The following is a 24,285-nucleotide window of genomic DNA, read 5'->3' as shown; positions in this document are numbered from 1 at the left end:
TCCCAAAACATATTAACCATGATATTAATTGTTCCCGAAATTTAAGGTCCATTATATGTTAAAATATTCATTAAGTAATTAATTTTTTTAAATAATTAGTAATTTTACATTGTATCATAGTAGATGTTCTAACGCCACAATTATCCCATTTTAATTAGAGTAATGCTACCTATGAGCCAATTTTTTTTTTTTTAATAATGGCTAATTCAATGGTAATAGAATTACTCTTACTATTTTAATTAAGAGCATTGCTACAAAAACTACAAACTTTATAACATACTTTTTACAAACTTATATGGTTTTCGCCACGTAAGATGTCACGAAGAATTGTAATGAAATTGATAATTTCTCTAGCATTTTCCTTAAAATGTTGGATATAGTTTTCTTTTAAATTGTGTTGTTTTGAAAAATTTTCTTTTAATCCGGTCTATAAATTTGTCATATATGATCAGGGACGAAGCCAGAAGTTTTTATGGGCAGGAGCCAGTGGCAAAAAAAAATTATTGGTAGGGGCCAATAAGCTAAATTTTTAGTTTTTTAGCTTATATATATTTTTTTTTTGAGATTTTTTTTTTTAACCTATGAAATTTTTTTTTTAAGGAAATTGGGGGGGGGGGGGGCAGCCCCCCCTCGCTCCGTCTCTGTATATGATCTAACATGTGTTTCTCTTATGTTTTTTTTTTTTTTTTTAATAAAAATGTGAAAAGCACGTACTTTTTTAATAGAACTTTCTCGAACTTTATTAATGTTATTAAAAAAAGCACGTGTTTCTCGCAAGTTCAGTTCGGAAGAAAACCCTATCCTTAAATATTTTTTAGTCTCATTTGTTGACAAGAGTTTGAATTTTTATTTTTTAAAAAGTTAAAAAAATAAAAATAAAAATTTCTCCAAGTGACTATTACACTCTTTTAACTTGAATTATCTGAAAAGAAATAAAGAATAGAATATCCCCTCACCGAAAAATAAGCAGCCTTTTATAATTAATTGATTAGCTTAATTGTATGCCACTTTTCGGTGAAAAAGAGAAGCCTATATTCACTCGTATCCTGTCCAAAACCCCACGCTAAGTAATTAAATTAAGCTTAATATATAATCGGAAGAGACGGCCGGGTTTGAGGTTTCCCACAGAAGAAACACGCTTGTAGGGCCGGTCCAGTGGGCAACCGGCGACCCACAAATACTCGTCATTCGTCATTTTCTTGTTTGAACTTTGAACACCTCCACTGCCCACAAATGTTCAAACCTCTCTGCCCCTCAGAACCTTCGCTTTCTACTCCCAGAAAATATAATAAACAATCAGCATTAAAATAATCTATACTACAGGCCAAACGCCTTCAATCATGGCCTATTAGTGCTCGAAGTTTTGCCCACGACTGAGTCCCATAAACACACACACACACACAATCAAACGCCACTCTCTGTCTCTCTGTCTCTCTCTCTGTCTCTCTCTGTGTGTTTGTCTGGCAAATACCAGGTCTTATGATGGGTTGTAGAGCAAGTCGCAGCAGATTTGTTTGAACAGTTCGTCTACTACTAATTCTACTTGTACGAGATTGCTTCAAACATAGTTGTCGCTTCGTCTTCATAAACAACGTTTTGATAAGGCTGGACTCTCGGACAGAGATCTGAGGTGGGTCTTCCGCCATTTTTATAAAGCCGAGGTATGCTCTCTTTCTTTTCTGTTTTGTCTCAGAAAATGGTCCGATCTTGCTTTCTAGCTTAATGGGAAAGTATTTGTGGTAGTGGGAAAGTGTGTCGTGCTCTGTTTGGGTGGTCGGATAAATGTGCGAGAGAAGAGGAGGATTGGGAAGGGACTTGTGGTGGATCTTAGATTTCTGAGGGTTAAGGAAGACGGGAAGTCGAGTGTGTTTTGTTCAAGTTCCCTTTTGTTTCCTCGGCATCCAAACAGAGGGGTTAGACTTCTTTGTTTTTGTTTTGTAATTATTTATTTTTAATTTTTTTTCTTGGGTTGAGCTGTTTGAGGTTTTTGGAGCACTGATCTATCTTATGCTCTGTTTGGTTGCTGAGTATATTGTGCAAAAATAAGGAACCATGTTTTTATTGGATCCTTGTGATTGGGGATTTTAGTAAACAAAAAAGCACATGTGAACTGCGAACCGACGCATTTGTTGTAATTTTGTATTTTCGGGTGTAAATTGGGTTTAGCATTTCTCGGATTTTTTCTAGAGATTTTGACTTAGTTTGAACCCTGTCGAAAGTTTATGTTCTGGTTGGTTGCTTGGAAAGTGTAGATCAACAGACATTTTTCTCTTAAACTGAGCCTAATATACCTATTAGTTTGTGGACAAATAAAATCTAGCTCTAAACTTTGGTTGAAGTTATGGCATCTTTAAGATCTGTTCTGTTTATGGTGGTGATTTGAACTACGCTGATACAGAGTTGAATTTGTTGCATTGTGAAATTACAGGATCTTGGGATTGTTGCTGGTAGTGTTTGAATATGGCGTCCAAGTCCTTCAAGGCGAGCCGGTCAAATCTGTCTTCAACCTCCGATGCACCTTCAGAATCACTTAACAAGCCTCCATTGCCTCCGGGCGTGACATTTGGCCGGAGAACTTCTTCGGGCCGTTACATCAGCTATTCGAGGGATGATCTTGATAGTGAGCTGGGGAGTGGTGAATTCATGAACTATACAGTACACATACCGCCAACCCCTGACAACCAGCCTATGGATCCATCAATTTCGCAGAAGGTTGAAGAGCAATATGTGTCGAATTCACTCTTTACGGGTGGGTTCAATAGCGTTACGCGAGCTCATCTCATGGACAAGGTGATTGAGTCTGAAGCGAGCCATCCCCAGATGGCTGGCGCAAAAGGGTCTTCATGTGCGGTTAATGGATGTGATGCAAAGGTGATGAGTGATGAGCGTGGGTTGGACATTCTCCCTTGTGAGTGTGACTTCAAAATATGTCGTGACTGCTATATAGATGCTGTGAAAACAGGGGGCGGGATTTGCCCGGGATGCAAGGAGCCTTATAAGAATACAGATTTGGATGAAGGAGCTGTGGATAGTAATGGGCGGCCACTTCCTCTTCCTCCGCCAAATGGGATGTCAAAAATGGAAAGGAGGTTGTCGTTGATGAAGTCAACAAAGTCGGCTCTGATGAGGAGCCAAACTGGGGTTGGTGACTTCGATCACAATCGGTGGCTGTTTGAAACAAGGGGGACTTATGGATATGGGAATGCCATATGGCCAAAGGATGGGGGTTTTGGAAATGGGAAAGATGATGAAACTGTTGAGCCAACAGAGTTGATGAACAAACCATGGAGGCCGCTTACACGGAAATTGAAGATACCTGCTGCCATTATCAGCCCATATAGGTATAGTCTCTGTTTCTTGATTGTTTAACCTGTTGTTGTTCTCCTTTAGATCTTCTATGTTATGATGGCATCCCTTCTATTAAAAGGATGAGATTTTCAATTGCCTTCCTACTATATTTTCATTTCATCCAATTGTGTATAAAGAGTGCATGTTGATGATAAACTATACAAGGACATGCATGCACACACTACCATCAACTGTTGAATTCCAATTTTAATTTGGATCTATCCATAAAGTGCTTTATCACCTTTTTATGCTTGAGCCTATAGCCTAGTTCTTGCGACATATAATGTTCAATATTTACGTTTTAGCTCTGGGCCTTATTCTGAGGGCCATTGAAGAAGACATCTATCCATGATGCATTTATCATTTTTTTTTTGTGTAGATTTATCTTATCAGTTCCTTAATCCCTTTTGTCATTTCCTTCCTTCATCCTCATGCCAATAATTTCTTTTGCTTTCTTTTGCATGTGTTTTAACAGGCTTCTAATCTTTGTTCGTATGGTTGCCCTTGCACTATTTTTGGCATGGAGGGTTAACCACCCAAATAATGATGCAATGTGGCTATGGGGAATGTCCATTGTCTGTGAGATTTGGTTTGCTTTTTCTTGGCTTCTTGACCAGCTTCCCAAGCTCTGCCCAATCAATCGTGCTACAGATCTTAATGTCTTGAAGGAAAAATTTGAAACACCAAGCCCCAACAACCCCACTGGAAAATCTGATCTCCCGGGAGTAGATATCTTTGTCTCTACTGCAGACCCAGATAAAGAGCCACCTCTTGTCACTGCAAACACTATCTTGTCTATTCTTGCTGCTGATTACCCAGTTGAAAAGCTTGCTTGCTATGTTTCTGATGATGGAGGTGCACTTTTAACCTTTGAGGCCATGGCTGAAGCTGCAAGCTTTGCTAATACATGGGTCCCGTTCTGTCGTAAACATGATATTGAGCCCAGGAATCCAGAATCTTACTTTAGTTTGAAGAGAGATCCTTACAAGAACAAAGTGAAGTCAGATTTTGTCAAGGATCGTAGACGAGTAAAGCGTGAGTATGATGAGTTCAAGGTCCGCATCAATGGCCTGCCTGACTCTATTCGCCGCCGATCAGATGCCTATCATGCTCGAGAAGAAATCAAGGCCATGAAGCTTCAGCGACAGAACAGGGACGATGAACCAGTGGAGAGTGTGAAGATCCCAAAAGCGACGTGGATGGCTGATGGAACGCATTGGCCAGGGACTTGGTTGAATGCTGCACCTGAGCACTCGAAAGGCGACCATGCTGGTATAATACAGGTATTTCTATGATCCCATTAGTTAATATTAAATAGTTCAACCATAAGATTATCAGATTGACTGAGCAAATTACTATTCCACCAACTATAACTCTGTAACTTGGTTTACATGACTTCTCTAGGGTTCTTTTTTTCTTCCTTCCGTAATTGTTGACTAGATTACTGCTGAATGAAAACTATAAAAGAGCAGGAGGAAAAGGGGGGGAAAACGTGGACTAGATGGGCTGATTTCTTTTTCCCGTTAAAATGATGCAGGTGATGTTGAAACCTCCCAGTGATGAACCACTACATGGAAGTACTGATGACACTAGGCTCATTGACCTCACTGATGTTGACATTCGTCTCCCTCTACTTGTTTATGTGTCGCGTGAGAAGCGTCCAGGCTATGATCACAACAAGAAAGCTGGGGCCATGAATGCCCTGGTTAGAGCCTCGGCCATAATGTCCAATGGCCCCTTCATTCTCAACCTTGACTGCGATCACTATATCTACAACTCCCAAGCAATGAGGGAAGGCATGTGCTTCATGATGGATCGAGGAGGTGACCGACTTTGCTACGTGCAGTTTCCCCAGAGGTTTGAGGGTATTGATCCGTCTGATCGATATGCCAATCACAACACTGTTTTCTTTGATGTCAATATGCGAGCCCTTGATGGGATTATGGGCCCAGTCTATGTTGGAACTGGATGCCTGTTTCGAAGGATTGCTCTTTATGGCTTTGACCCACCGAGATCTAAAGAACACCACCCAGGCTGCTGCAGTTGCTGCTTTGGCAGTCGCAAAAGGCATTCCTCAGTTGCAAACACGCCAGAAGAGAATCGGGCCCTAAGAATGGGTGATTCTGATGATGAAGAGATGAACCTCTCTTTGCTGCCTAAAAAGTTTGGGAACTCAACTTTCCTCATCGATTCAATTCCTGTGGCAGAGTTCCAAGGTCGTCCTCTTGCAGATCACCCAGCTGTGAAGAATGGACGCCCACCTGGTGCTCTCACTATTCCTCGTGATCTTCTCGATGCATCAACTGTTGCAGAGGCAATCAGTGTGATCTCCTGCTGGTATGAAGACAAGACAGAGTGGGGACAGCGTGTTGGGTGGATTTATGGGTCAGTTACTGAAGATGTGGTCACAGGGTACAGGATGCATAATAGAGGGTGGAAATCAGTTTATTGTGTGACCAAACGTGATGCCTTCCGTGGAACGGCTCCGATCAATCTTACTGATAGGCTCCATCAGGTCCTCAGGTGGGCTACTGGTTCAGTTGAGATTTTCTTCTCCCGCAACAATGCCCTCCTGGCTAGTCCAAGAATGAAGCTTCTGCAGAGGATAGCATACCTTAATGTTGGCATCTACCCTTTTACGTCCATCTTCCTGATTGTCTACTGCTTCCTCCCTGCACTTTCGCTCTTCTCTGGCCAGTTCATTGTCCAGACCCTCAATGTCACTTTCCTTGCCTACCTCCTGACCATCACTTTGACCCTGTGTATGCTTGCTATCCTTGAGATTAAATGGTCTGGGATTGAGCTAGAAGAATGGTGGAGGAACGAGCAGTTTTGGTTGATTGGAGGGACTAGCGCTCACCTTGCTGCTGTGATTCAGGGACTTCTGAAAGTCCTTGCTGGTATAGAAATTTCTTTCACTTTGACATCAAAATCAGGAGGTGATGATGAGAATGATGAGTTTGCAGATCTGTACGTTGTCAAATGGACATCCCTGATGATACCACCAATCACAATCATGATGGTCAACTTAATCGCAATTGCTGTTGGGTTTAGCCGAACGATATACAGTACTATACCAGAGTGGAGCAAATTACTAGGTGGCGTTTTCTTCAGTTTCTGGGTCTTGGCTCATCTCTACCCTTTTGCGAAAGGGCTGATGGGACGAAGAGGGAGGACACCTACTATTGTTTTTGTATGGTCAGGACTCATTGCAATCACGATATCCCTCCTTTGGGTGGCAATCAGTCCCCCTTCTGGTTCGACCCAAATTGGTGGTTCATTCCAGTTCCCCTGATAGGTCTTTTTTTCCCTGTCAAGACGAATATATTTGGCGATATTCCTTTATTCAATTATTCTCTCCAAAAGTTAAACATGCTGGTGGATGGACTAGGTATGTTCTGTTTCTTGTGCCCATTTGAATGTTTGGAACTTTCAGCAATCTGAGTAAAAATGGATGGGACCAAGAGAATGGGAAACTGTGGTTTTCCCAGCATTTTGGTGATTGTTGTACGACCTCTTACATGAACTGTTAATTTGAATGTTTCATTTTTTACATGGAGGATTAGGATGCGCATAGATTCGTTCGTCTGTAGTTTTACACCCAGGCCATCTACTTTCAGATATTTCGACTTTCAGTTTGTTCTCTTATCATCGTAAAGGAAAACTGTATGTTGTATAATTCAAAGTACACTTTTTTTGAAGCAAATTGTTCTGCTGCTTGGTGGTGGAATTTTTGTTGTCAGCTGATCCTGAAGTTCTTGACTGGACAGAACATCTGTCTGAAAATTGTGTATGGCTTGGGAAATCAGCTTCATTGCAGTTTATAATCTCCGGTTAAAAAAAATTAGGGTTAAATACCCTATTGGTACTTGAGTTTTAAGCTTTTTTAAATTTAGTACTTGAGTTTTCATTTGTTCATAGGTGGTACCTGAGTTAGGGATAAAAACCCGTTTGATAGATCTGTTACATTTTCTGTCCAAATATTAACGGTCTGCTATGTGTCAACCGCTAAAGTTGACACGTGTCACTATATAAAATAAAAAATAAAAAAAAATAAAAAAAAATCTTTAAAAAATTATATAAAAATAATACAATTTAAAAAAAAAAATTGAAAAAAAAAAATAGAAGAAGAAGAAGAAGAGGGGTGGCTCTTTTGACCATTAATATTTGGACAGAAAATGTAACAGAGGTACCAAACGGGTTTTTACTCCTAACTCAGGTACCACCTATGAAACAAATGAAAACTCAGATACTAAATTTAAGAAAGCCTAAAACTCAAGTATCAATAGGGTATTTAACCCAAAAAATTATTCCAGAGTTATTCGGATTTCTACATTGGATGAGCCACCTCACAATAGATGAAGTTTTTCTTCCGATTCAATTTATTAAACTGATGTGTTCAAAATGATTAAATGCATGTGAGCTCTATTAAAAATTCACATGAGAATTAAAAATACATATGACAATCACATGCATTTTAGACACGTGCCAGTTTATTCAATCTCTGAAAGAATACTCTTCACCTTGAAGCAAGAAATTAGGAAAATACCATCCGCCAAAAATATTTGGCGGATGTAATCTTACTGAAAGATTGGTAGTAAAACTTTGTGCAGCAAGGTTGAATGTAAACTTACTGAAAGATCACACTGATCCCACCCTTCCATTCATCTTTAGACATCGAGTATCGGAAAGGATTTGGGCTCGTTTGTCAATGCTTTTTAGGATAGGTTAAAAAAAAGCATTAACGAACAATTCAAAATACAAAACGCTCGCCTTAATGTCATATCACAACTAAAAACCAAAAAGGACCCTCTAAAAAACGTTGCAAAACAAACCCGAAATCTTGGAGCCCTATATGGCTATATCATGCAAAATCTAGTTAGTAACATCAACAAGAAACCCTAATATATAGACTCTGCCCCTAAAATACTAGTATACATGCAGAAGATGTGAAACTCAGTTGTTAAGGAAGCACAGTTGCATGCCCAAGCTAACCTCCTTTCTTTTTTTTCTTTTTTTCTTTTTTTGAAGGGAGCTAACCTCCTTTCTTTATTTCTGGATGAATGTTTTTTTCTTTTTCTTTTTTTCTGAAGGAATATCTAGTCCCCCCATGCCAATGTCAGTCACACCCCCTTCATAATAAGACCACCACTTGAACCAGAGAGACAGAGAGTTCATCAGCCATCATCAACCAGAAAACGATCACCATGGCAGCAGCCTTCGTGAGATTGTCAATTCTTCTAGGATCACTCGCACTCGTCTCATCAGCCTCCTCCATCACCATCAACAACACTCCTTCAGAGTACCAAAACCAGGGCCTTCTTGGCGCCACTGAAGAGATGCAAAGAGCCAACTACTTCACCTTCGTCACGCTCATCAACATGGCCTCTCTCGACTCAACAATCCAAGCCAACGTCACTTTCTTGATGCCCAACGACAGGATGCTCTCGAGGAACGTCATGGCACCAGGCTCTGTTTCCGCCTTCTTGCTCCGCCATTCCATCCCTTCGCCTCTGCTTTTCGACGATTTGGAGCGTCTCCCAACAGGCTCCATCATACCCAGCTCGCTGCCGGACTGCATGCTCAGAATCTCCAACAATGGCAGGAGAAACTTCTCTCTCAACAATGTCAAAATCATTAGCCCAAATATTTGTACAGCCGGGTCTTCCATCCGCTGCCATGGCATTGATGGGGTTTTGCTACCGACTTCGATGCCGGAGAACAACACAACTTCTCCCTCATCTTCTTGCTCCAACAGCTCAAGTCCTCCTGTTGCAGGGGCTACATCTCCAGCGCCATCTTCACCATCACTAACTGCTATAGCAGCTGCCCCATCACCCACGCAACCAAGTTCCAGTCCACAAAAACCAGGGCCTTCTCCATGGTTGTCCTATGGAGGAACACTTCAATTGTTAGTGACCTCTTTGATGGTGTTAATCGTGGGGTCTATCTAGTCTAGTTACTATATAATTTGAAAATCTTTGCAGGTGCTAATTGAATCAGGGGTATTGGAAATTCCTTGAAGATTTTTTTTTTTTTTTTTTTTAATGAGATGATAATATAACATATATCATGAGATGTACAGAGTTAATTCTTTTTCACTCACACGGGTATATTCAACCGACTTCATTCTTTGAAGGGTAAATATATCATAAATTCTTAAGTCAAATCGCGATTTGAAATCATTCCATATAAGAGTGTGACTCTATTGTAGATAGAGTTATCCCGTATATTCAACTAGATAACCTATTGTTATTCAAATAGAACTTTAAATGAAGACAACTACTATTACTCATATTTTCTCACTAGAAGAGATAAGACTCTTATTCAAACTACTACTTCTATTTAGACTAGATAAGCTATTTAGATAAAGATGTAATCTTTACCAATTTCATTTTTTTAAAACTCAGTTTCAAGGAAACTTTGTCCTATATTACCACATTACAACTTATATAGACAACATAATTAATTAAAAAAAAAAAGGTTATATATTCTTAGTATATCTTTTCTTTTTCTTATAATAAGTTGTTTAGAGCTCTTAATTAGCATACTCAGCAATATAGGGCATGCATAATTCGTCCATTACCAATTAAATTTTGAGATACATTCCATAAGATATTCACTAAGAAAATTAATAAAATATTAATTCCCTTGAGATGATTCATCCTGAGAACATGGCTGATATTAAGCTGAAGTCATTCCATCTAACCCATTAAGTCATCTCTCTTGTTTTGTTAGACATACAACACAATAATCGTGATTTCAATTCTATCAGGAATTACTTTAAAAAAAAAAAAAAAAAAAAAATCCATGAGGAAGGTTTTCTTCCACCTGCTACAATATCACAAGAGTGTGTGTTAAGATTATTTCCGGTTCTGTTACACGAGCATCGGGAGAATTGATGCTGTCCTTTCCTGCAAAATAGTAAGCTCAGTAAAAATGCTTGCTAGGAGTGTCGGTTGGTTCCACTCCGATGTTCTAGTCAATTTTTTGAATAATTTGTATAAATGTCTCAATAACAATAATTTCAGTTAGATAAATACTTAAATGTAGGTATGTATGTATAGTGAAGGGAGAGTCGGTTTTCCTCGAAAATGGTAGGAACCGGCTCTCTGATCATGGATCTCCACTTTCGAAACATGGACAATCACGCGGTCCGAAACGTGGGTCTTCGTGTCTTCTGGGACGTGACTTCCACGTGTTGGATGGGCATGTCTTCTTGTATACAAATCATGTGTGTCCACGTTCCGAGGTATGATTGACCGGGACGTGGGTTGTAACGTGTTTGAGACGCGTTCTGGATATCTCGGATTCTTAGTCTTCTCATGGCGGGTCATGCAATGGATTACACGTCCTAGCCCATGGGCCCAGCGATGGGCTCGGTTGACGGGCCCAATTAATGGTCTTCTTTGGAACTGTGATTAATAAACGAGCCGAGTTGGGCTTCTAGGCCCATTTACTAATTAGTGGGAATATTTCCCAACAATATAGACACTACAAAAAAAAGGACAATTATAGACGGTTTTTTTCTAGAAACCGTCTAAAATTAAAATTTTATAGACGGTTTTATACAACCGTCTCTAAATAAATAAATATGGACGGTTTGAGTAAATCGTCCATAAATTTACAGACGATTTGAAAGTAACCATCTGGGAATTTACATTTCCAGACGGTTTTTTTAAAATTGTCTGGAATTATTGATATTAAAAAAAAAATAGTGACAAAAATCGCTTGGATTGAAAAAAAAAAAAAAAAATTATGGACGGTTTGAAAAAAACCGTCCAGAGATATAAATTTTCAGACAGTTTTTTTTAAACCGTCTCTAAATTTAAACACAGTTTGTTTCAAACCGTTTGAAAATTCATTAGTTTTCAAATGGCACGGATAGGCACCTAACTTTTCAGCTGTAGATCGACACACTATGAACGGCTTAAATGCGTCTAAAGAAAATGACACGAATTGAGAAGCATGTCAAAATGACGCATATTCCCCAAGCAAAGAAAGCGTACAGCACTACAGCCCCTCTGATCGAACCCCACATTGCAAATGTGAACCCCAGCCGGCCGAACGACAACCTTGAGGGTGAAGCAAAATGCTATTTTTCGACACTTCAATCTAAAGGGCGGGGTCTTTCCTTTTTGGGTTCGTTGATTCACACGGGCGACGAGATCTCTACGGAACGGCGAGATCGGGACAACGGGAGAGAGTGCTGGATTTGGCGAGGCTGTCTGGGTTTCCGGCCGGATCTGGTGAAGTCGTCTGGGTTTCCGGCCGAAACCCACGCTCGGTATCTCTCTTTGGCCACATACAGAGAGAGATTCGGCCGGAATACGTGGTATTCCGGCCGGTTCTCTCTTCCTTTATCTTTCTCTGTCGCCGGTCGATGTGCGTGGGTGACGGATCTTTCTTCCTCTCTCTCTTTCTCCGTGGCTGTCCGGATCTCTCTTCCTCTTTCCTTCTTTGTCGTCAGCCGGCGTATGAACTGATCCAATATCAAAAAACTAATTCAGAATTTCAGATCATATTAATTAGTTTTAATATCAAAAAACTAATTAATATAAAAAATAATCGAAACAAAAAAAAAAAAAAAAAAAAAAAAAAAAAAAAAAGAAAAGAAAAAAAGTAAGTCTGGACGGTTTTGGGCCAAACCGTCCAAAACTGTTTCTAGACGGTTTGGGTCAAACCGTCTGGAATTCCGGACGGTTTGGGTCAAACCGTCTGGAATTCCGGACGGTTTTGCCCAAACCGTCTAGAAATTTATTTAGCGACTCTATATACTGGATGGTTTAAAACCGTCCAGAAAAAACTATCTGGAATTGATTCCAGACGGTTTTTTTGCATTTCTGGACGGTTTTAAACCGTCCAGAATTTGCTCTTTTTTTTTTTGTCAGGAGAGAGAGAGAGAGAGAGAGATGTTTGTATATGAAATCATAGATGTGAAAAATTTGTAGAGTTCTTTCATAAAAGCACGTCTCTTGCATTCCCTGTAGTGCATGGAAGTATATATCAACGTAATTCTCTATAAAACAATGCATAAATACATATGAATGGCAGGAAATGGGTCAAGTAAGCGACAATGTTTGTTGTTGGGAAGCTCACATCTTTTTTGGTTTTAGGATCCTTCACTCTCTCTTCCTTCCAGATCAGAAGTATTGAGAAAAATTCTCTCTTATAACCAGTTCCCATATTCAATTAAAAAAAAAAAATCTTTATAAAATTCATTAGGGTTGAATGTTAGATAAAGAATAATATAATTCAGATGAAAGGATGGGAAGATATCAATTTAATCCATTTCATGAATAAAGTGAGACCAATAATTAGCCAACGTACGAATAAAACTAATTGTTGTAAATAGAAATTCGTTGTTGCATGGAAACATATAAATGTGGTTAATTTGATCGGTGAATTTCATTTTTTAAAATTAATTTTTAAGGATCAGAATCCTTTAAAATTGGAAATCTTTGTTATTATTATACCTCATTCTCTTTAAACAGGGGTTTGTGAGAAAAGGCCTCTTGTCCGAACAGGAGTTCACCTGAGTAGGGAGCTAACTTGGACAAGATAGCCTTGCTAGGACAAAAACCGCCTCTCTTGACACCTACAATTTATCCTTCCCTCTTATTGGCTATGAAATTATTAAAAATTATAGGAGATTGTGCCTTGAGGAAATGAACAGGTGGCAAATTAGGATAAAGATCATTTACAATTATTTGCTTGGATGAATTTAAGAGAATTTGGATGGGTGATTATGAGAGATTACTTATGGGATTCACCTGATTAGATAAGTGGTTAGACAACTTAATTTTTATTTAATCAGGTGGATTCTATAAGTGATTTCTCATAATTACCTGTCGAAATTTATTCAAATTTGGATAAATAATTATAAAAAATCCTAATAGATAAATTGAAGAGAATGTGTAAATGGCCTCAAATCATGCTTCTTATTTCTCACTTCCACGTGTTCATTGATATTTATGTCTTCACTATTCTTTCTAATTTTAGGCTTCCTTGATATTCATGTCCAAAAACTTCAAAGACTCCCACAACTTTTTGCTATAGCAACGATAATCAAATCTACTCTCTCCTCTTTCTTTGGTGCGTATGATATACATGTGTCCACTATATATATATGAGACCTTATTCTTATATGTCCATCCCATATTGGTTGTCTTACGATTACCTAACAAATTAGGCACCAAATTATTGTTAGAATTCCAAAACAATTGGGGTACCATGTCAAAAAAAAAACAATTGGGGCACCACGGGAAATTATATGTTATTGTCCATTGTGGTTTAGCATTTTTTTGAAGTAGTTCTATTAGTTCTTCTTGTGTCATTTTATTAATGAGGTAGTTTTTTAAATTATCATTTTATCAAAAATTCAATAGTGATCAATCGTAACCGCAATTATGATTTTAAAAGTTACATCATTATTAGAGGGACACAAGAATGACACAACAGAGACTTCTAGCATTACCCCGTTTTTTGATATATATATATTAGATGAATAAAATCTTTTATAGAACACCAAAACAGTACACACTCCAGAAAAAAAAATAAAAAAATAAAAAAATCTGGAACTCTGTCCCGAAAGAACACAACCACCCTAGGGCCAAAACAAGCCAAACCCAAACAAACACCTACAACCACGCAAGGACTAAGGAGCAAAACCCTAAAACCCAACCCAACATCAAACTGAGACACTACTAAGCAGCAGAACAAGCACAGGAGCTCAAAAACAACAACAAACAAAACAACAAAAATTCAGCAACACCCAACTCCAAAACAAAGCACACTAAATCAGATTCTGCAGGTTCCATCTAGAAAAAAAGAACCATAGAATTATGGAGGTGCTTGAAATGACCTTTAGCCATGATCCTAGCCCGAGCTTCCCATTTAATACGAGCCATGATTGCTTCCTTAGTGCACGGAGTATTGTTGTGCAAGAGATCATTTCTCTGCCTCCATAAATTGTACATAGTAGCTCCAAGGCACAACCGGCTCAAGCTAGCTTTTAGCTTTTTCCTTGCAGCACCTTCAAACACCAGTCTTCTATATTTTCCCAATCCAAAGGCACATGGAGAAAAGAGCAATCAGTCATGATTCCATTCCAAATCCAACAACTGAAACTGCACCTAAAGAAAATGTTATCACGGCTCTCTTGGGCTCCATAACATAATAGACACAAATTCTTTCATGTATAACCCCAACCATTCATTCGCTGTTTTGTGACCAAAGCATCCCGAAAAACAAGCCAAATAAGGAAGGAATGACAGTGGATAGACTTGGGAGACCAAACAATCTTCCACCACCTGACATTCGGATGCACCTCTCTCAACTTTCCCAGGTGTCCGAACACTTGTAATGGCCACTTCGAGAATTCTACACAAGCAAATCAGTATCACCTATCTCAACTGTATGAAGCTTGCTTTGCACCTCTATAAGAGCATTTGATCTAGCGTGAGGCCAGAACTAATCACCATTTTTAATTATAACATCAAGCTTGGAATGCAGATGTAAAGACCAAGAAATTAAATATGAAATTTAGTGATGTATAAATTATGTCTATTAGATAAATGAGATTAATAATAGATTTTAAGTGATTATATTTATATAATTGAAAAATAAAGGGTTTAAGGTAAGGGGTAAAATGTAGTTCAATTTAATGTGAGGGGCATTTCAGTAATTTTTCCCTCATTTTCTCCCTTCTCCCCTGCATCACCGGATCCCTCTCCTTCTTTCTTCTCTTTTCTTCTTCTTTCTTCGTTCTTCCTTTTGCCCGAGCACAGACAGAGAGAAATTGAGAGTGAGAGAGAGACCGGGAGAGAGAGGCAGAGAACCGAGAGAGAGAGTGACGGGGAAGAGAGGATCTGTGAGGTGCGACTCGATCCGGAAAGGACCCGATGCAGCCCGTTGAACCCATGAGGACCCGATCCTCCATGATCGGCGGCCGAGACTGGAATCCGGCGATGGAGGAGCTCCGACGGAACCTAGGAGCCGAACCACGAAGACCCGAAGCCTAGACCCGCGACCCGTGAGCTCAAACCCGTGCGACCCGCAACCCAGAACCCGTGACCCGCGGAACCCAACGGCTTGAAGGCGGGTATTCCGTCGGCTAGAATCCATTTCCAGCGACTGGGGAAACAATCGACGAACAGAGACCTCCAGTGGCGCGATTCTCAGTGAAGCCGAAGGAAACCCATTGACCCGATGGCCCAATAAGACCCGGTTCTTCAAAGTGATTTCCGGCGACTTTTCCGACGGAATCAGTGGCGTTTTTCGGTGGATTTGCTATGAAAATCTTTGGGTAATTTCTTATAACCTATGATAATTTATTTTGGGAATTGATTTGATTATTTTGGAGTTAGGGTTTGATAATTTTGGGGCTTTACAGTTAATTTGATTTTTATAGTTCCTGTTTGTGGTTGGATCGGCTGAGCCGTGATTTTTGTGTTACTATGATGTTGGGATCTCTGAGTATTGGCTGTGTATTGGGGCTGGTTGTGTGTCGGCAGTGGCTATTGGAGTGTGTGTGATTTTGGAGTTTTGGTGTTCTTGATCGGCCAGTGTGTGATGTGTGTGTTGAGATGGAGTATGGAATTTTTATGTGTGATGTGTGCTGGCCATGTAGTGTTTTGAGCAGTGTTTTAGATTGATGCTGGTTGATTGAAGCTATATGTGGGTGTATATGTATGTGATTCTTGATGATTTTGGGTTAGATAGCTACTGCTTTGAAGTAGTTTATATGGGCTATCTTTGATGAGTGTATTTTGTTGTTGAAGATTGAATTTAATGGTTAGATTGATATTGAATTTAAGTTGATTTAGGATTGGGCTAAAACCTCAATTCTAATGTTGTTGAAGTGTAGGTATGAATCCCTAAGTTTGAAGGGGTTTTGTTAATCTCTTGCTGTGGGCCGTGTATAGAGATGTTTAGAAGAGCTGTTTTGCAGGGCTATGAATGGTGGAATTTTTGGTTGAGTTCTTGTGCTAGCCATGTGAGTTTTAGTGGAGATGGGTTGAATTGGAGTAGTTTAGATGGGCTGATTTGAAGTGATTATGGATTGGTGTTCTTGAAGTTGGATTTTTGATGGGTTTGTAGAGGAGTTCCTAGTGGACGGGTTCCAGTTGATATTGTTTGGAAATGGTTGGGTATTAGCCGAATAGGGCTTATGTATGAGGTTGTTGGTAATTTTTGGGTTAATGGCCAAATGGTTTTAGTTGGTTAAACTCAACTTTGGAGTATCTTGAGGGCTGATTTGGGGGATTGAAGGCTAAGTGAATTAGTTGTGTTAATTTGTTATGGATTATCGGTTTAGAGGATTTTTATTGGATTTGTTTAATAACAGAATGGATATTGTAAAGTGTGATTGTAATCTTGTTTAATAAGAGTTATTGTATTAATTAGTTAAATAAGATTAAAGTTCTATAATCTAAAACTACTTGGATAATTAGAAACTGATATAAATAAAGTGTTGAATGTACTGTTAAGTTAGGCATAAACTTAACTTATATTGTATATATATAAATATGTATATACATGTATATGAATCAGATATGCATTGTTAATATAATAAATAAACAAGTAGAATAATAGAAGTATCTTAAGGATAATAAGTGATAAAATATAAACCTACAAGCGAGGATTGACATAATAGTAGTTGAAGGAACTTAATTGGTTTTAGAGATCGAGTAATGCGACGTGTGAGTACGCGAGTGGCTTTTGTGTCATAGAGTATAGAGTTCAATAACGTAGTCTAATGTTACCGATGTTTGCAGGATCGAGTTATAATTGGAGACTTCAATGGGTTCTCCAATGTAGAGTTCGAGTTGGAGTCTAATGCAGCCAAGGTGGGTATTCCACTCACTGAGAAAATATATATTTTTATATGTATTGGATTGATAAAAATATATATATATTGTTTATGAATCCGAACCAACCATATGATGAAATGTATATGCTTTGAGATGATTTGTTTAGTTTCGATTATGTTTAAACTATATCAATGATGTTAAAGAGATAGTGTATGAGTGAAAAGTATTGAATAGATTTAAAGTGTTAAGTTCTGCGGTTGAGATTTAAATTATGCAAATTGTTTGAGAACATGTCATGTTGAAACTGTGTAGATTTTATAAAGAAATTAAGTTTTGAATGATTTCAAAGTGTTGGATAAAATGCTGGATTTGTTTAATTTTAAAAGGACGTGATTTAACAACTGCATAATTTCAACGTGACACAGTAGTGAAATATATACTGGTCAAGCACGGAACATTGAGCATGTAGTATAGAGCATACATACCAGCAGTATCAGTATATCAGCAGCATAACAGTATCAGCAGCATATCAGTATCAGCAGCATTATTAGCCCCAGTTCATGCATAGCATATATAGCATTGTTTTGTGAGAGAGGTTTTTATGTTATGAGTAGTTTTACTAGACGTATTGGTATGCAAGAGTCTTCATGAAAAAGATCTTATGTATATTTCTATCGGATAGTCATGTGTTAAGGTCATACATTGAACTTGAAAGTACATGGATACATGATTACCCAAGTGCGAGTTATAACGCCCAACATTTTTTTCAATATTTTATTGTGCCTAAAAGAATAATATATATATATATATATATATATATATATATATATATATATATATATATATATATATATATATATATATATATATATGTTTTTTTTTAAAAAAAAAGAATCCAAATCATCAGTCCTCTTGAACGGCGTCGTTTTATTAAGGAGGTATTATTATTATTATTATTTTTTTCTCGCACGACGTCTTCCACCTTTCATCTCTCTCGTGACAAATTGCAAAAATCTTCAGCCACTTCTTGCCATGTTTCAGTCCAAAGAAACCCACGTTGAGCCCATGCATCAACCCTTAAGCCACGATAGCTCCACTCTTCTCCTATTTAATCACTCCCCTCGCCATGCATCAAGGCATCGGCAGAAAATTCAGTCCTTGGCCATTTTCAAAACTTAACCCAGCAGGTATTCTTTTCCTCTTTGTTTCTTTCGTAAAGCTTTTGATGATTAAATTATGGTGATTCAGAGTATTTTAGTTCTGTGAACTCTTTGCTTTTAAATCAAATGATCTGTGTTGAGTTGAAGCTTTGATTTTTTGATAATGGGTTGCGATTATTTGGCTTTTGAGTACTATGTTGCTGGAAGTTTATTTTTTTTTCTTCTTCCTTTCTTTTTCGTTGGTTGGACGCCCCCCTTAGCATTTCTTTTCCTTCCCCTGTTTCTTTCTTCTCTCTTCTTTTTCTTTTCTTGTTTCTGAGAGAGAGTTGGGATGAGGGGAGAATTTGAGAAACAGAGTAGGGAAAGGGGGGACCGGTCGAAGGGGGGATGTGGGGAAGGGAGAAGACCCAGCCGGTGGGCTAGCCACCGGACTGGGCGGACGTTACCGCAGGGCCGGCAGATCGCGGCCCCGCGCCGGCGACGCCACCGGAGGGTGTTTTTCCGGCGATTTCTGGCTCCCTGTGAGTGTAAACTTCTGGGTTTTTGATTTCCAGATTATGGGTTGAATGGGTCTTGAGAAATTTTTGAGTTTTGATCTTGTTTCAGTTTGGGTTGCTTGTTATGAGAATTTTGGCTTCTCCTTTCTAGTTCCTTGATTTCCTTTCTTTTTAAGCTCAACTGAGAGGAAGAGATGAGGGAGAGATCGAAAGGGGGAGAAGAAAGAGAGAACCGGTGGGTGAGCCACCGGTTGGGGCAGGCAGGAGCGATGGGCCGATAAGCCACGGCTCGGCGTCGGCAAGGCTGTAGGGGGGTCTGATTTTCGGTTTTTCAAGATGAGTTTTGTTGGTTTCTTTGTTCAGATTTCAGTTTTGTTTGTGGGAATTTTTTTTGGTTCTTAGAGCAGAATGGGTTTCGGGTAATAGAAAAAAAAAAAAAAAATTAAAAAAAATTAAAAAAAAAAAAAAAAAAATCTGGGTTGGTTTGAAGATGAAATTTGTTGGGTTGGTTTGAAGATGAAATTGTTGGGTTGTTTTTTTCAGGTAGAGGAACCGAATTGGATTGAGAATTTCTGAGTTTTGTTTTGGGATATTGTAGTTTTGATTGTGTTGTTGGAATGTTTTAATGTGATGAATTATCTAGTCAGTTTGGAGTGATTTTGGGGGCTGTTTGGTGATAGCCAGTTGGTGTATTTATCTTGGGCATTCTTGTATTTCTTCTGGTTAACTAAACAGGTACACTTTGGATTGGGTTAAACTATTTAGAAATAGTGTTGCTGAATGCTAAAGGAATGCTGTGATTATTGGGTTGATTTCTTGTTGTGGCCATATGAGTATGGATTATATAATTTAATATATGATTTGTAATCTGGAATTTTTGCTAAAATATTGAGACTCTACACTAAATCTCTTATTTGGTATATCAGATAGGTTGAACCTCTTTTATATGAAAATTGAGTTGTTATTAAACAAAGTATTTTTATTGGTGTGTAAATTGAGATTATTTCTTGCTGAGTTTCAGTATTTGTGTTAATTGAAATTCTTCTTGAAAGTCCCTGTGAATAAATTACTGATAGAATTAGGCTTATATCCAAATTGCATTCTTTTAAATTCTTTAGAGTAATTCGGTACAGAACCATTATTTTTGTTTTAGGGAATTGTTATTTGGCTACTAACTTGGGATATAAACACTGAATTGTTATCCCTGTGCTGTCTAAATTAGGAACATGAACTAATCCTTTGGTTACCACAATCTAAGCTAGATTTATCTGCACAATTTTCATGGATGTATTGCACTATGAAAACTGGAACATCCTGGAAAGATTCAGGTCATGCAAAGAGGCAATAATGGAAATTAGGAAATTTCCTTTTAAAACCACATGAGTTTCTTTGAAATATTGTAGTTGCTAGAATTTTTATTTACCACTACTTGAATAAGTGATGACCCATGTGATTATAGAAATTTTAAAATTACATTGCAGAAACATGTCTTTATTTTAAATCTTTAGTGTCATATGCACCCAATTCAATTATTTTTAATATATATATATATATATATATATCCTTAAAATCTATTTTTTTTTTTTTCTGTGATCCTAACTAGGTAGAAGTATCCAAAACCTCACTCAGGACCACCCAGGTAAGGAAACACAACCCTAAAAACCCCGGCAAGTTTTTAAATAAAATCTTTTCAAAGGAAAAATGTCGGGAATTTTCGAAAGACTTTCACTTTAACATTATTTGTTCTATTATCTCAAGTATGAAATAATGAATATGTTATTTGTAATCACATGAATGAATGAAGCTGGTGATTATATGCTATATGTGCACCATGAGAATGAGGATGATCATATATGTGCTACATGCGCACTATATGAACATGATGATGAAATTATGATTGAATACTTGTTTTATGTGCACCACACAAAGTTTTGTCACACGGTACCATAATGCTATGATCCGGATCTTATAATGATTATGATGATGGGTAGCGGGGCAACCACACCAAAAGTGTGGGGCTATCGGCCGGGGGGTTCTCACCTAGGGAGCTTCCTAACCCGGCAGCTCTCCCCTGTGACGACAGGATGAGCCATGGGTCCTTCGGGATCGGTCCTATGGACGAGCCCAACGTGCACCACTCATGGTAAAAATGCGGAATTGGTCCAGTGGTAGACAAAACTTACACATTATGAATGATGATTATGAATGCACATTTCTTATTGTTACTGAATTTTTATTTATGTGAAAATTTTTAAATGTGTAAATTAATTTTATATTATATCTTATGTTTTGTTGTGTTACTTACTGAGTTGTTGAACTCACCCCCTTACCCTTACAATTCTTTACAGATGGCGCTTCACATCATCATCCTCATAGCGGACGTACCCATAGGGGTCGCTACCTATGATGATCCACAGTTCTGGCCCATTGATGCCGATCAGTGGGTTTATGTTTGTTTTGATAGCCCGTGATCATCACGTTTAGTCAGGGATTTATTTTTTGTTTATGTATAGTTAATGACACTGCTAGTCCGGACCAGCATGGAGATAGTAGTAGTTTCCCTCAAAGAAATAGTACGAAGACCGGATTTTTTTTTGTATATGAACAATGTTTTATTTTGTGGTCCCTGACTATTTGTATTAGCTGAAATGTTACTAAGACTTATTATATATATATGTGAAATTATGAGTATTAATCTACATCTTGTGATATTTGTGTTATTCTCTTTTATTATAAAATGAATAGAATTCGTGGATGATTTTATTTTTCTCAAGATCACGTATCCCCTTATATCCCAAAACGGAGGCGTGACACGAGTAAGGGCATGTCTATGAGTAAGAAAGTTGATTGTTCTTGTTCTTCAGGAAAGACGTGTTAGCATGATTGAGTTTAACTCTAGTGCTCTCATGATCTACTGACGTCAAGGCACGAAGCTGAAATACGATTAGAGATGGTGTTGTGAGTGTTTTGTTGACGGATGTTATCCTAGTACGGAAGAGTAAGATGCCATGTTCTTTGCTTAAGACCTATGTGTATACGTGATATCTGTGATGGAGTGATCGTGTGCACATATGTCTGAGCGACCGTTGAAAAGTATTATTATAAACGGGTTTATATGTAGAAACTTCCAAGGAGGGATGTCTGGAACTTCTATATGTTTTCACAGCTATATAGTATGTTTTAAATGATTTCTGAATAGTCGGTGTTTGCTACATTAGCTATTGGTAAATTGTGGCTAATATAGTGCTCGCACGACTAAAATTAAAATAAGGGTTGGTTCTTTGTGAAAACTCAGTTAGTCTTATACCACTGAGGTCTTAGTGTGTTTCATGCTAAGGCGGTGAACTCATTCTTTCACCTATGCGGATGTGGATACCATCACAACCGTGTAGATGGTGTTTCTTTGGCTGCAGGTACTTCGGTATAGTTGATGGGTTGGTAGCAGTGTACTTGAGATATTATGACTGAAGCTCGCCGCGATAGTTGCAATTGTCGGACCATGGGTTGTCCACTATTTTATAGGTTTGGTATGGCTTGTGACGTTTGTGTCACTTATTCTTTGTTAAGCCATTATTGTTATAGTGTTAATAAGACTCAAACAGATAGATGTTAAATGGATCTTTGTTGTAATTAATTTGTAATAGATGTATAAGTTGTAATTTCCGCTATTCAGATTTATGATTTCCGCTGCATAGATAGATGTATGTTATACTCTGATTATCAGGTACATGTTATGGGGTATGTGCCATATGTTGTCGTTACAGCAGAGATAGGCCAGAATCATGAACAATCCTATACCTGAATGTATCCAAAAGGTAGCATGCAGGGTGCCAATGATCCAGCCACAAAATCACCTTAGAGTCATTCCCAACCTTAAACCAGATGAAACTTTTGGCTATATCTCGGAGCTTGAGGACTTTCTTCCAACTCTAAGAACATGAAGTTGGGATAGAAACCTTCCAAAAACTCCTACCCTTCATCCAGTTAGCTTCGGTCCAAGCTACCCATAAAGAACCAACTTTTGAGAATAAATTCCATATATGATTAAGCATAGACGCTTAATTCCAAACTTCATTGCTTTTGATCCCAAGACCCCCTTCTTTCTTGGGAACACACCTTTTACTCCAAACCACCTTAGCATGAGCCCTAGTGTCTCTACCACTCCAAAGGAACCGATTGAGCTTTTGTTCAATCAAACAAATAACCCTCTTGGGCAGAATGAAGACCTTAGCCCAGAAAACCTGCATGCTAAGAAGAACAGAAGACAAAAGTTGAAGGCGGCCAGCAAAGGAAAGATTCTTTACAAGCCAAGAATCAATTCTTATTGTAATCTTATTCACCAAACATTCACAATCAAAGGAAGATAATCTTTTGGTGATGAGGGGATCACCAAGATATCTAACTAGAAGAGCACCCTCCGGCATGTGAAGCAGCTCCAAAATGGAATGTTTAATATTAGCAGGAATGCCAACAAAAAAAAATAGAGCTTTTAGCAGGATTAGCCTTCAACTCCGAAAGCTTCTCAAACTCAGCAAGGGCCCCAACAATAGCAGTAACTGAGGAGACATTGGTTGCAGAAAAAATCAGCAGGTCATCTGCCAAACACAGATGCATTAAGTTAATTGCAACACATTTTGGATGGAAGCCAAAGGCAGGAGAAGCAGCAACTTCCTCCAACAGTGAAGACAACCTTCCATGGCCAAAACAAAAGAGATAATGGGAGAGTGGATCCCCTTGGCGTAGCCCCTTCCTACCAGGAAAATCCACCAAAGTTCCATTCAAAGCAATCAAAAAGCTTGGACTAGTAATACAAGCTCTCATCCAATAAATAAATCTTCTAGGAGCTCCAAAGCACTTAAGACAGTGCAAAATATATTTCCAATCCAACGAATCGTATGTATTTATCAAATCAACTTTGAGGGTGCATCTAGGAGCTCCTTTATCCTTATAATGGTAATCACACACAGCCTCTTGAGCTAAGAGAATATTTTTTGCAATGCCTCGTTTAGGAATAAAAGCTCCCTGGATTGAACTAATCACCTCATTCAGCCCCTTCATCATCCTATTAGCCAGAATTTTAGTAATGCATTTGTACATTACATTGCAACAAGCAACCGGCCTATAATCTTCCATAGAAGATGCATTCTTCTTTTTAGGGATCACCGTGAGAATGGTGGACTTATACTTTTTTGATATTGAGATTCTAATGTTCAATTTGATAAATTTTGGACTTATACTTTTGTTATTATTAATAATTACTCAAGTATGACATCAAGTTGAGTGGAGTATTCTATCAATAATTAGATGAAAAGTCTTATAGAGGTATGTTGAAACAAGTATTTCATATTCTCTTGAATATAAAGAGTAATACGAGAATACCAATTAATATATGTTATGTTGTAATCCTAAATAATTTATTATTAAAATATAATCTCATTTCTGTAAAGGTAGGCACATTGTCGAACC

At 38.2% G+C, this 24,285-nt stretch overlaps 2 protein-coding genes and 1 long non-coding RNA gene across 3 annotated transcripts; all 3 read left to right on the top strand.

Annotated features, from left to right (window-relative positions):
- Nucleotides 1–1,272: 1,272 nt before the first annotated feature.
- Nucleotides 1,273–7,221, top strand: LOC133854970 (cellulose synthase-like protein D3). Its single transcript, XM_062291254.1, has 4 exons — nucleotides 1,273–1,661; nucleotides 2,429–3,341; nucleotides 3,824–4,631; nucleotides 4,886–7,221. Exons 2-4 carry the CDS (start codon nucleotides 2,461–2,463, stop codon nucleotides 6,641–6,643), a joined length of 3,447 nt encoding a protein of 1,148 aa, XP_062147238.1. The 5' UTR covers nucleotides 1,273–1,661; nucleotides 2,429–2,460; the 3' UTR covers nucleotides 6,644–7,221.
- A 1,166-nt stretch (nucleotides 7,222–8,387) lies between these two features.
- On the top strand, nucleotides 8,388–9,363 carry LOC133854978 (FAS1 domain-containing protein SELMODRAFT_448915). The gene has a single exon (XM_062291266.1). It carries the CDS (start codon nucleotides 8,556–8,558, stop codon nucleotides 9,300–9,302), a length of 747 nt encoding a protein of 248 aa, XP_062147250.1. The 5' UTR covers nucleotides 8,388–8,555; the 3' UTR covers nucleotides 9,303–9,363.
- A 5,723-nt stretch (nucleotides 9,364–15,086) lies between these two features.
- On the top strand, nucleotides 15,087–22,487 carry LOC133854962 (uncharacterized). Its single transcript, XR_009896896.1, has 3 exons — nucleotides 15,087–15,655; nucleotides 17,127–17,198; nucleotides 22,212–22,487. It is a non-coding gene; the product is annotated as an uncharacterized LOC133854962 (long non-coding RNA).
- The last annotated feature ends 1,798 nt before the right edge of the window (nucleotides 22,488–24,285 follow it).

Source organism: Alnus glutinosa, chromosome 1 (assembly GCF_958979055.1).
Source record: "Alnus glutinosa chromosome 1, dhAlnGlut1.1, whole genome shotgun sequence".
Lineage (NCBI taxonomy): Eukaryota > Viridiplantae > Streptophyta > Magnoliopsida > Fagales > Betulaceae > Alnus > Alnus glutinosa.
Note: the sequence above shows the minus strand (reverse complement) of the source record. Positions and strands in the feature narration are given on the sequence as shown.

What these genes read in the sequence shown, in the direction of transcription:
- LOC133854970 (XM_062291254.1), top strand. Translation starts at nt 2,461, where the DNA reads ATGGCGTCCAAGTCCTTCAAGGCGAGCCGGTCAAATCTGTCTTCAACC. An exon ending in GCCATTATCAGCCCATATAG is followed by an intron (nt 3,342 to 3,823) that starts GTATAGTCTCTG and finishes GTGTTTTAACAG; the next exon opens with GCTTCTAATCTTTGTTCGTA. An exon ending in ACCATGCTGGTATAATACAG is followed by an intron (nt 4,632 to 4,885) that starts GTATTTCTATGA and finishes AAAATGATGCAG; the next exon opens with GTGATGTTGAAACCTCCCAG.
- LOC133854978 (XM_062291266.1), top strand. Translation starts at nt 8,556, where the DNA reads ATGGCAGCAGCCTTCGTGAGATTGTCAATTCTTCTAGGATCACTCGCA.